The sequence below is a fragment of the Mercenaria mercenaria genome, chromosome 16 (genome assembly GCF_021730395.1).
Source record: "Mercenaria mercenaria strain notata chromosome 16, MADL_Memer_1, whole genome shotgun sequence".
Lineage (NCBI taxonomy): Eukaryota > Metazoa > Mollusca > Bivalvia > Venerida > Veneridae > Mercenaria > Mercenaria mercenaria.
In genome coordinates, this window is record NC_069376.1 from 67993599 (window position 1) to 68006822 (window position 13224).

The window sequence follows — 13224 nt, forward strand, 5'->3', positions numbered from 1 at the left end:
ACTGTATCGTCTTTACACGGGAGCATCAATAGACTGATGTTTACCTTCATGGAGCCTCAGTTTCTGCGCATGCGCACTGTAACTTGAATTCCCCTGCAGTTGACAATCTCTTGGGTAAACATTACATCGAAATAAGTTAAAACAACCGGGATATTCAAATAATAAATAAGTTCGGTAATGCTAGGTTTTCGCTGCTATGTTAAGGCAACAAAGGTCTTGATATGATATTGTTACCCTGATGCTTTACGACGGCGTAATGTCTAAACAGCACGAAATGTAAAAGCTAGGTCCGGACAACTGCTTGGGTCCGGAAACTACTTGGAAACCAGTATATATACTGTAAATAAACCAATTAATTTCAAGCTGCGGTTTTGTGAATAAATGTGTTTTATCAGCTTTCATACACACAATCTGGTATACATATTAGCATTAGAAACTGTAGAAATTGGTATTTTAGAGTAAAAACCAAGTTTTTAAAATTTGGATGTATAAATATGGAATTTAGATATAGTCTCTTATTATTTTTATTAGTTTCGAATGAGCACACGTTTTAATGGTTTTATAGAGTGTGTATAAATTGTAAATGTGTATGAGACTTTATTCTAACACGATCCACAGCAATTGCTATATAAAACATATAGCGAAAAATCGCCTATACATGAATCTACGATAAAATATAGCCGTTCCATTCCACCCTACGATTGCAACATGACTGTGAGATTCTACTCTGCTTCCGTCATATGCCGACTAAATGCTCGGCCTTTTCAAGTAATAGAAATAAAAAAGCACATCAAATTTTCTGAATCAAACAATGTCTAACTGATGTCTTTTTAGTTTTCACCCTTAGAAAAATGTTTCAGCAAGTCTAGACAGTACCTCAACATCAGTGAGTCTCTATCTGGTCGTGTACTATAGTTTACATTTCTTTGTTGTAGGCACAACAAATGTCAACTATATTCTACTTTTACAGTAAATAGATAATAATATATGTTCCAATCTTCCAGACTCAAGTGTTACGTGTTTATATGCCGAAATGTTCTGGTGTGTATGTTAAAGTGTCATCATTGGTGACGTGCACTATTTTCAGACACTGCATAGAAAAACTTTGAATAAAGTATTTACTTCTGATTTTTTATATTATTATTATTATTATTATTATTAATAATATTATTATTATCATTATTATTATACAAGATTTATATAGCGCCGTTTTCATGATAAACACGTTCAAAGGCGCCTTACATATTATGACAAACGCAGCACACAGGCCGCGAAAATTCATCCTCTACTGGTACAGACACAGAGCGATCTGACCAGAGGCAGCGCGAGATAAAGCCCCCAGAGGTTAAAGGTCAGTAAATCAAATCCTCCTTTGTTTCAAATAGAAAACGACAATGTCAGGTCGTCTTTATGTATCTTTAGAGAACCACTTTTTCCTACACCTATCTTTCATGAAAGTTTTATAAAAAATAAACGAAAAAATGAAAAGAAAATAGGGGTTTGAATAGTTCCTAGTGAAATGCCAGTCAGATGAGGTCTACTAACCTAAAAATTGCGCATATTTGCTCTCGTCCGTGCAATAAACACCTACTTCCGATTTCGATCTGCAAAACTTGCCATGTGGGGTGTATGAACATGAACACCATCTCATTTCATGCAGAATGTATTCTAGCAGTGAAAAAGTGTGATTAAAGCACTCGTTCTTCACGAATTTGCGCAAAAAATGGGAAAATTAGGATCTATTTATTATAGACTTCTTTCGACTACATCACGGAAGCACATTTTCGACCGAATTACAGACCTTATTCCCAGAAGAGAGAGAAAGAACTTTTTTAGATACAGACGCGTCCGGCTAACTTAGCCTATCTATTTTCGAATAAATAGTCTGGTTCTTTAACGTGGCCGGTGTATAGCACCGATATACGCGAAGCCGTCTTTCCTGAGAAGAACCAGTACAGTATAGTTAGGTGGGAGCCATTCAAGAGCATCTCAGAAATTTCCAGTGCTGGACCGGGATTCGAACCCTGGATATCTGCATTGACAGTCAAGCATGTTACCGCTAGACCACCGGCCCATCATATATCCTTAAAAATAACATTTTCACAGCACTAACTAGATCTACTTACTATTTTAATTAAAGTTCACTGAATATCGGAAAATTACGTTATGCAACGCTTTCCATTTTTGGGGAGGTTTTTATAAATGCATACGAGGCAAGTCGAATGACGTATCGAACTAAAATGTAGTGCCGTAAAATGCGTTAAATTTGCGTGGTTAGAATCGAAATAATAAACGTGTTCAAATATCTTTATCGGTTAATAAAATATGAGCAGTCGTTCGGATGTGAATATTAAATCACTCGTGCAACGATCATACATTCCTTCCAGCGAAAAGTAGGACACTTTATGTTTTAAGCGTAACATTACTAAATATCCGGATTTATGTTCACAGTTCAATTTTACATGTAAACGGTAGAACATTTCTAAATGGGGAGAATTATTGTTCCTTCTCTTGAGAAGGAACACTTAGGGCCGGTAAGTCATACTTGACTGAGCAATTGACCTCGAAAGCCGTTGTCATTACAAGCTGGTCAATCAAGTGAACTTAGAAATAACCTCTGACGTTAAACTTATTATTTCCTAATTGAGGCGACTCCCTGACTGAACGCGGATATCATATGATGATTGATTGATTCTTTTATTTCCTCCATTCTTGAAGAGCATAACATATGTACAAACAGATAGACATATAGTTTTATTATATCAGCAAATTTACATGTAAACAACAAAATAAATATTATCATTACCTTCGAATGCATGGTCAATATGTGAAAACAAACCCCAATGCAACCCTCTAATTATGCGCAACAAATTCACGCAACATGTGGAAATGGATTGACGGGGTTAAATGTGTATAGCCAGTATATTCTTGTTACATACTTTGGATGTTCTTATCACAAGAGACACTGAAAATATTGTATCAAATATAGAAGTTACTGACCCAGGACTACCTGATTCTGATGGGAAGATATCACGCTACCATTTTGCTGTGATATTTCATATTCAAGCAGAAAAAACCTGCTCCAATAAAGAAAACTGTGATCTTCCGAAAGTTGAAATCCATTGACATTGAATCATTTAAAAACGAAATAAAATCTTCGGAGATTATTGACACGAACACGTTAATTTCTGATGTTGACGAGCATGTGGAATTATTAAACAACAGTTTGATATCACTCGTTGACCAGCACGCCCCTAGGCTTACTAAAACAATAGTGCTTAGACCGACTTGTCCATGGTATAATGAAGAACTACACGAAGCCAAACATTTGAAACGAAAACTTGAACGCAAATGGAGAAACACAAATCTGACAGCGGATCGTGAAACAGTCTTACAAACCGGTGTTACCACCGAGGAAATTTCGAACACGTAAATAGACAAACTTGTTGAATTCACTCCAGCCTCAGAGAATGAAGTGAAAAAAGTTATTTCAAAATCTGCAAGTAAATCATGTGAGCTAGATCCACTTCCAACATGGCTTTTAAAAGAATGCTTAGAAAAACTACTACCATCTCTCGCTAAAATAATCAATTATTCTTTGGAGAAAGCATATGTACCGAAATCCTTCAAAAGTTCGTTGATCAGACCACTCATCAAAAAGTCAGATCTAGATGCAAATGTTCTGAAGAACTACAGACCTGTATCTAATTTACCGTACGTGTCTAAAATACTTGAAAAGGTACTCGATGCTCGTTTGGAAAGCCACTTGTCTTTGAACAGTCTCCATGAAGAACACCAATCTGCATGCAGAAAATTTCATTCCACTGAGACTGCATTACTGAAAGTTCAAAATGACGTTCTCAACTCCCTTGACCAAAATGATGTAACAATGTTAGTGATGTTCGGCTGCTTCCGATGCCATCGACCACAAGACACTATTGCAACGCCTTGGTATCGTAGGGAAACCACTTGAATGGATAACTTCATATCTGAGCGACCGCTACCAAACAGTGACCATAGATGGTAAATTGTCAAAAACAGTGCAAATGACATACAGTGTCCCAGAGGGGTCCGTTCTCGGACCAAAAATTTTCACAATGTACACTAAACCAGTTGGTACAATATGTAAGAAACATGGACTAAATCATCATTTTTACGCCGCTGACGATGGGCAGCTTTATTTATCTTTCAAACCAACAAATCCGGTCTCTCAAAAAGATGCTTTACGCTGTGTTGAAAACTGTCTCGTAGAAATCGTATCTTGGATGAACAACAATTGTATTTACCTCTCAAAGAAACGAAAGACATATTGAATCGGTTACTGTGAAAATTGGAGAAGAGAACATTAAACCATCTAAATGTGTAAGGAATCTTGGTGCTTTTCTAGACTCCAAAATGAGCATGGAAAACATATTAACTCAGTTTGTAGATCAGGGCACGGACAGCTACGTCAAATAGGCCACATCAGGAAATATCTAAATACAGATGCCACAAAATCTCTAGTAAATTCACTCGTCACTTCACGCCTTGATTATTGCAATGCGCTCTTGTATGGTGTTCCGAATGTCTTGCTGAATAGACTTCAAAGTCTTCAGAACACTGCAGCTCGAATTATAACGAGAATATCGCGTTATGCCGGTATTGAAAGAACTGCATTGGGCACCAGTTACTCATACAGTGGACTTTAAGATTCTAGTTCACACATACAAAGCATTGCATAGCCAATCACCGTTCTATGTTAAAGACTTGCTGGAACTCTATCAGCCAGCAAGAAACTTGAGATCCAAGAACAACTCAAAACAACTGGTTGTTCCAAAAAGCAAAACTGTGAGGTACGGTGGCCGTAGTTTTTCATCAGCTGCACCGAAGTTATGGAATGCTCTTCCGGCTACCATTAGAGACGCTAAAAGCTTGGATGCTTTCAAACGATCATTGAAAACACTTTTTCTTCAAGGTCTATTGAAACTCACTTTGCACTGAAAAACAAGCTTTGCAATGGAAATTATTTCCTATTGTCTATTGTTCTTTACAATATTTAGCATATAAAGTAGTAGCCGCAACCGGGAATCGATCCGGGTCCGGTAATTGAACGCGGATCGCTGGCGTTGTAGTCCAAACTGCTAACCACTGCGCCACTGACTCCCTGATTTGACGGGAGGATACGGAATGTCAATAAGGTAGAATGGTCGATCCTGCGGTTCCATAAACAGATGACCAATATTTTAAACAGACATTGCAACCAAAATTTTACAAGATGATCATTATATTAGTAACGAGCACAAGGCAATGAACAGTGTGGTTCAATGATTAGACGTGAGAAAGTGAAACTTGAATTATTTGTGCTTCACCTTGAACCCATCCAGCTAAGTCGTTATTTATTTGCGGAGAAGAATGCAGTTTACGTTTAAAATAATCAAAGACAAAATCTAAATGAACACCCGTCAGATGAACAACTTCCTCTTTATAAAAACGTCCTTTACACGCCAAACAAACAAGCTCATCCTTAATTGTTGAAATCAAATTGTTCCCCTAAGAGGTCAACTAGTAGTTTATTGTAAGGTTCATAGAAATCTTCTAGTATTTTTCTGGTTTCCACTAACATCCCTCCCTTTTCTTTGTCACTTTTCTTCCTTTCATTTGCCCGCTTTTCTGGACTGGAAATTTGCCTTAACTGATCGTCTGGTAATTGCCCTGAAATAATGAGAAGATGATAATTAATCACATACTCTTTGATTTATACTGATATAACATGTCTTAATAACATTAACTTATTTTTACATGTACGTAACATATTCTATATTTAATTATTGTTTTAATTTTTTGTAACACATTTCCGATGATATCTCTGTGCAATATTCTATGCAACATTTATAGTAATAAAACTACCTTAAACGTCGTTGTCATTATTTTTAATGCGTGACAAACGTAGTAGAGTTCTACTGCATTATGTTACAGGCAATTCAAGAAATTCCAAAAATATAAAACATTCTCTAGAACTAATTGAACCACTTCTGTTTCTTGCTTTCCAATTCTTGCTTACAATTTATAACAAATAGAATACGTTTTCAACATCTTTATGATCTTTAAGTAGGTCAGTATAAACGTATACTTGCTAAATATATATATGCTTGTCTGAAAATGAAGAATAAAATATGCACTTACGTATCTTTAAAAATGAAAAGATTCTCCTCATGTATGACACTGTATTTTGAGAAAAATCTTCTAGCTTGATCACAAAAATCTGTTTCCTTGGGAACACGCGTAGGAATTCTTTAAGATGTAGAAAATAAACACCCCACCCTAGCATGATCTGAAAACAGAAAGTAGTAAATGACCAGAAACATTATTGCACTAACGGTAAGTATTTCTGCACAACCACAACAAGCCGAGAACCAGTCAATCCTGCTTCGCAGAAAAGTTAATTCAGCTCTTCTTTAAGGAAGGTATGATTAGTATTTACTAGAGGTAACCCTATTCCGTGAACTAAACGCTCTTTATTATTGTTGTTGGAAGAGTCAATCAGATATTCTAGTAGATACGTTGGCGAAATTTAGAAAGAATGCTGGAACCAGTTCTATTATATTCTTCTTTATTATCATGACTATCATTACCAACCAAACCCTACTCATCATCATCACCATCGTCGTCAACGTCATCATGATCATCATCAACAACAACACCATCATCCGCAGCAAACACAATAACATCAGCATCAACAAAAAGATCATCATCGGCATCGTTCTAATCATCATCATCATTAATAATAACAATATCATCATCACTAACGATACCATCAGAGGTCGCCATTATCATCACTTTACTAGATCTATCACATTCATCATCAGATCAGAGACCACCAATTCAAAAAGGTACAGGGATTTTTTTTTTTTGGAATGAGCTAATGTTTGTCCGTTCCCTTGGTCAGTAATGTAACAAACACAAGATTTGGTGGTTTTTGTTGGGGTTTTTTGTTGTTGTTGTTTTTCAAATTTTATTTTTTACTGCATTTACATCATTTTATTATACATTTTGGCAATATTTTGTTGTATTTGATGTGTACTGAAAAAAAAATCAAAAGGTTTTCTCCCGCGATACCAATGATGTAAGCAGTGTACATCTCATTTATGCGGAAAAAATACTCTAATAAACTGTCACTCTTCCTATGTTTTTCGTCCATTATTTTCGTGGAACTAAGACAGTTCTTGAGAAGAAAAACAATATGATTATATATACATGTTTCGATTCATGGAATGATAATAAAATGGAAGCCTGTTTGAAAATAATTGGTGGGCTCTAACCAAAATTAGCATCGTAATCATTATCATCACTATCATCACTATTATCTGTAGCGAAGTAATGCTTACCTCGGCCTGAGTGTTATTATCTGGCGCTTTGTAGAAACAGTAGCGTAAACTATTATATTTTAGGCACTCTCGTGTATATAGAATGTTCTTTTTCACCAGGTCATGGAACTCTTCAGGACTTCCGTGCATAAAGAACATATACTCAGAGTAAATTCTAAAAGTAGAAAGAGTCATATTTGAAATCGTACATCATTCACCCATATGCTGGTGATATATTCGAGAAATATTATGCAGTCACGGCCAACATACTTCAGGATATAGGATAAAACAAAACACTTTATGAAGAATTACATGATCTATTATTCGTCCTTAAGAATTAGAAGAGAAATCACATGAATTCGTGACCTGTAATCAGCCTTAAGGTAATGGTATCAGTAAATCGACATCAAATATAATTGAAAGTACAACAACTATTTTGGTTATTAATATGTTGAGTTCGCGACTTGTAATCAGACAAAATGTGGTTGTATCAGTAAATCGATTTCTCGTGTGTTTGCAAGATAATTTATATGAAAAGATTTCGAAATGTATTCGTAACTGAACAACAAAATAAACATCGAAGCAATTGTTTTTCATTAACTGATATTACATAGTTCATGTGTTCGTATGATAATATGTTTCCAACGTAAACATAGTCGACAATGTTTACGATTCGTCTTCTTCGGAAAATTATATCAGAAATTCAACGTCTCTAAGCAATTAGCGAAAATTAAGAGTTGCATTTGATGCAAAGATATTGGACATGTTATACGGACAAATCATGAATTATCTACGACTTCCCAGGCCAACGTAATTGCAATTTGCATTCGTAATTTAGATTAATTACAAATAATCATAATTAATTAAGCTGTAACCGAAGTCGAATGTGATGGATTGCACTTTGAAGTATAGTCAATTTCATGTCTGCCTCGGAGGCTAAAACAAATGGCTTTCATGTACCTTAGAACTCTCATGTAACTTACAAAAAAAATCATTTATGCAGTGTAAAATACAAACAGCAGGTCTCACACACTGCGTAGAAACACTAACGCAGCTAGAAACAAATGCCTCGCACACTGCGTAGAAATACTTATGCAGCTAGAAATAAATGTCTCGCACACTGCGTAGAAATACTAACGCAGCTACAAATAAATGCCTCCTACACTGCGTAGAAATACTAACGCAGCTAGAAATAAATGTCTCGCACACTGCGTAGAAATACTAACGCAGCTAGAAATAAATGTCTCGCACACTGGGTAGATATATCAACGCAGCTACAAATAAATGTCTCGCACACTGCGTAGAAATACTAACGCAGCTACAAATAAATGTCTCGCACACTGCGTAGAAATACTAACGCAGCTAGAAATAAATGTCTCGCACACTGCGTAGAAATACTAACGCAGCTAGAAATAAATGTCTCGCACACTGCGTAGAAATACTAAAGCAGCTAGAAATAAATATCTCGCACACTGCGTAGAAATACTAACGCAGCTAGAAATAAATGTCTCGCACACTGCGTAGAAATACTAACGCAGCTAGAAATAAATGTCTCGCATGCTGCGTAGAAATATTAAGCAGCTAGAAATAAATGTCTCGCACTCTGCGTAGAAATACTAAAGCAGCTAGAAATAAATGTCTCGCACTCTACGTAGAAATACTAACGCAGCTAGAAATAAATGTCTCGCACACTACGTAGAAATACTAACGCAGCTAGAAATAAATGTCTCCCACACTGCGTAGAAATACTAACGCAGCTAGAAATAAATGTCTCGCACACTGCGTAGAAATAATAATAACGCAGCTAGACATAAATGTCTCGCACTCTACGTAGAAAACTAACGCAGCTAGAAATAAATGTCTCGCACACTACGTAGAAATACTAACGCAGCTAGAAATAAATGTCTCGCACACTGCGTAGAAATACTAACGCAGCTAGAAATAAATGTCTCGCACACTGCGTAGAAATACTAACGCAGCTAGAAATAAATGTCTCGCACACTGCGTAGACACTGCGTAGAAATACTAACGCAGCTAGAAATAAATGTCTCGCACACTGCGTAGAAATACTAACGCAGCTAGAAATAAATGTCTCGCACACTGCGTAGAAATACATACGCAGCTAGAAATAAATGTCTTACACACTGCGTAGAAATAATAATAACGCAGCTCACTCACACTGCGCAAAAAAAAAAACGTTCCTTATTTGTTTCGCTTGAAATAGTCTCATATGCTTACCTATCTACTGGATTTCTCAACATGGCAATAATTTTTGCGTTGGGGTTTAGATGATGTACATAATCCGCGTTTGTGTATACTGGTTCGGATACGTTTTTGGATGGTGGGTGTATGGTCCAGTATCTGTTGTCTACCATTACCGTAGCAGAGCAATCACCTTTAAACAGACGAACAGAAATCAAAATAAACACTCGTTAACTGAGCCCTCTGCAAACCGAAGTTCTTCGGACAAATGTACTCACAGTATCAACATTCAAACCTTTCCTCTCAATTTGTCTAGATACCAACATACTTTTACATTTTATGTAAATATTAACGTATAGAAAACATCAATTTTAGATAATTTAGAGTTAAAGATATCAGAATTTTGTATATCATATCATCATACCAAATATCATAGGATGAAACCCAGAAGTGTCCTTGTTCTCCTGTATCTGTCGAGTTCCATCAGAAAATAAAGTAAGATAGTGCTCAAATTTCGGATACACATACCCTCTTTTCTGAAAGAAAAAATATGTTTGATGTCCATCAAGGAATAAGGTAACTATAATAATATAAACAAAAATACCCCGTAAAGAGACGTTGAGTTATGAAGGAAAATATGTGGATTCAGTGTTTATAAAACTCATTATACTGGACATGCTGACGGTGTCGATCTTAAACCCGGAAGTGCAATTTGGCACGAAGAGCTATTCATACAGCATCTACAAATTTCCCCGAGCAGTTTTGTCTTATCACCGTCTGAGTAGCCAACAGGTTATTTCAACACTAACGTGTGAAAAAAATTAAAAAAAAAAATACTTATCTGTTTCATTTACGGGATTTTTCTCTCTTACAAAATGTTGCGCTTACGGGGTTTAGTCTCCGCGCTTGCAGTTACAGTACAGATTTTGATTAAGCAACTTATGAAACCAGAGTTATGTCTGCTTTAAAGTATTATCATCTTATATACCATTTACAAGCAAGTCAATAGGACGTTAGCAGAAGAATATTTGCATACATCAAAAGAACCCCATTAGTGTATTTAAGCCTTACATATTATGTCGATACGCCGGTCATTAAACAAGACATAGATCTGATTCTAAAGATCTTTGTTCCAAGCTATAAATGAGCAATATCCTAAAAAGTTCCATTTTGCAGTTATGTAAAGCCCAGGTTTCTTTGCGGGTATTGTTAGATTAAAAAAATCAATGAAATCGAAACAGTTTTCAAGAAAGTTACCGTCCAGGCGGGCTTGTTGTTACAGCAACAAAGATAAAATAACATTGCTGCTTTTAGTGGTAAGGTAGATATATATTATTTCCCAAATAACTCATACTACACGGTTTATCATATACTGACTGACCGTTTGAAAGTTAAGGTTTTTGCTAACTGGTCCTCCCATTTGTTGATACCTGGCCAAAAAGTTCAAGCTTTCAGACTGTGCCAAAAAGACTCGAAAATAACAAATTGAGAATATAATTTGGCAGAATAAATGAGTAATGATTTCAACATTTTTAAGGACAGTTTTTTTCGGCGACGCCGTCTAAATTCGTTTTCGTTACCTATGCCACGTGACCTCAGTTTGCAAATCAAACTTCTTGATAACGCATTATAGATAATTTATCAAAATGGAAGATTTATGCAACACTCTGCCTGACTGGACGAGAGTGTCAATTTCTTTCACTCTGTTGATTGTGCTACGCTGAGTGAAATGTAGACAAAGCGTTTATCCTAAACGACGCTGTTCACAGTTTTAAAGCTAACTTTGGCTCAGTATATTTAGCAAGAATATTGATATATCTCAAAATGATAAGTAAGTTTAATAAATATGATAAAAACCTGTTCAAATACCAACATATATCAAATTAAAGAAAGAGCTGAATACGGTCTGCGTGAATTTAGACGGCGTCGCCGAAAAAGTAACCAACTTATTTTCATATTATTTCATAGCTGAAAAATGGTCCACTTATTTATGAAGTAGTACAAAATTAATGAGTATTCATTGTTCCGCCTACTATGGATTTCCCACATTCAGGGAGGGGAAGTAACTGCCAAAACAGGGACTGCGTGTCTATATAATGAAGGACCAAGTATATAAATATCAAATTGTGTTTTTTCTTCTTTTTAATAAAAGCTGTTCTTTCATAGTTCAAGTTTTACCTTTCACTCTTTGTATTATCTCCAAGATTAACTAAAATCAACTGTAAACCGGTGGTCAGTTACAGTACCGCTACTGGTCTAGAATAAACCAGAATGTAAATGTTGAGCAGCCGACAGTGGTATAATATTACTTTGTCTTGTTTTGTTTGTTAGTTACAGTTGCTTAAATCAATAGAACTGTTAGATTACTATGAGTTAAATCCGACATTATATTTACATTGAAGAAGAATGTAATATTGTGTTCTAAATCTACCCGTTACGTAAGTTGTCTACTATGTATTTACATCAACATGATCTTGTGTACAAACAACGTTGGCCACACCTCCCATTCAAATCTTAAACTTTTTTTCTCAAAGTCACCTTAGCAAAATAAAACGGAAACAGATTGTAAATAAGATATCGTAAAAAGTCACTGTGTACAAATGTGCAAATTAAAAAAGATCTTTCTACTGATTTAAAGGTTGTTCAAAAGAAGGGTTCCCTGTGTGGTTTAGATTACTTGTGACGGAGATGTCGCCGATTGATGAAGAGGGGCGTTTTAATTATAAGTCGGTAATAGATGCGCGCCGTTTCGGCAAACTTAATTGCATTAGAAAGTCAATAAATGATCTATAACCTATACATACAATATGTTTTCCCCAAGGCCATACCAAATTGATTAATAGTTCTTCGGAAAATTTTCAAAAAAAATGGGAGCGAGCGATTTTGATTTTTTCAGAGGCGGGTAGATTTTACATGGAGCGAGCGGGAATATTTTTTTTAAGCTTGGACTCTGAAAGGAGGCATAACCAGTTATGATTATACATTAAATTAACATTTCTTTAAGAATAACACAGAAATCAAACATTTACAGTGTGACTATCACAGTAGATAGCTTTTCTATATGTTTTAAAGACTACATGAATGGTTTTGCAAATAAATTCTTGCCAAAACTCACTGAATCAGTTTGTTTTTATTTTGTATTTATAATAACTAAGGAATGAGTGTCTTATTTTTAATTTTGATTGTTTTACATTAATCTGAAGGCGTGCCCATTTAACGACAGAGGATGAGGAATATTTAAGACAAGCGGAATAACATATCTTCTGAAACCCTGTTAGATGGCTTCGAAGAATGAGCAACTTTGTGTCCCTAGTGAAACTCCAAACGGTAGAGGTGAGGGGAAAGTAATAAATCACTTGACCAATGAGACCAAACAGAGTTGGGCACACACATGCTTCGACATTACTCGAATCCCACTAGAATAATTTCTAAACAGATCAGGCTAGCTTAAGTTTTTGTGGTAGAGGTTCATTTCAGTCAAAAATGATAACAGACGGACACAAAATGATCCCAATATGGCCACTCTTAAAAGTGTTATTTGTTGTGCTTTGATTGACCAAGAAATTCTGAGTTGGGAAGGTCTGTTTTTTTCAGTTTCTTTCTTTCGATCAATTCACAGCCAATTAATAGATATCTATACAAACTGGGGAAATTGGGGTTACAGTACGACAGAAATTAT

The 13224-nt window shown here is 35.7% G+C and overlaps 1 protein-coding gene across 1 annotated transcript; it reads right to left on the minus strand.

The window, feature by feature from the left end:
• Positions 1–2825: 2825 nt before the first annotated feature.
• Positions 2826–10297, minus strand: LOC123539695 (carbohydrate sulfotransferase 15-like). The gene is made up of 5 exons (XM_053525757.1): positions 9970–10297; positions 9582–9738; positions 7365–7518; positions 6163–6310; positions 2826–5691 (listed from the first exon to the last, which is right to left on the minus strand). Exons 1-5 carry the CDS (start codon positions 9977–9979, stop codon positions 5504–5506), a joined length of 657 nt encoding a protein of 218 aa, XP_053381732.1. The 5' UTR covers positions 9980–10297; the 3' UTR covers positions 2826–5503.
• Between the last annotated feature and the right edge of the window lie 2927 nt (positions 10298–13224).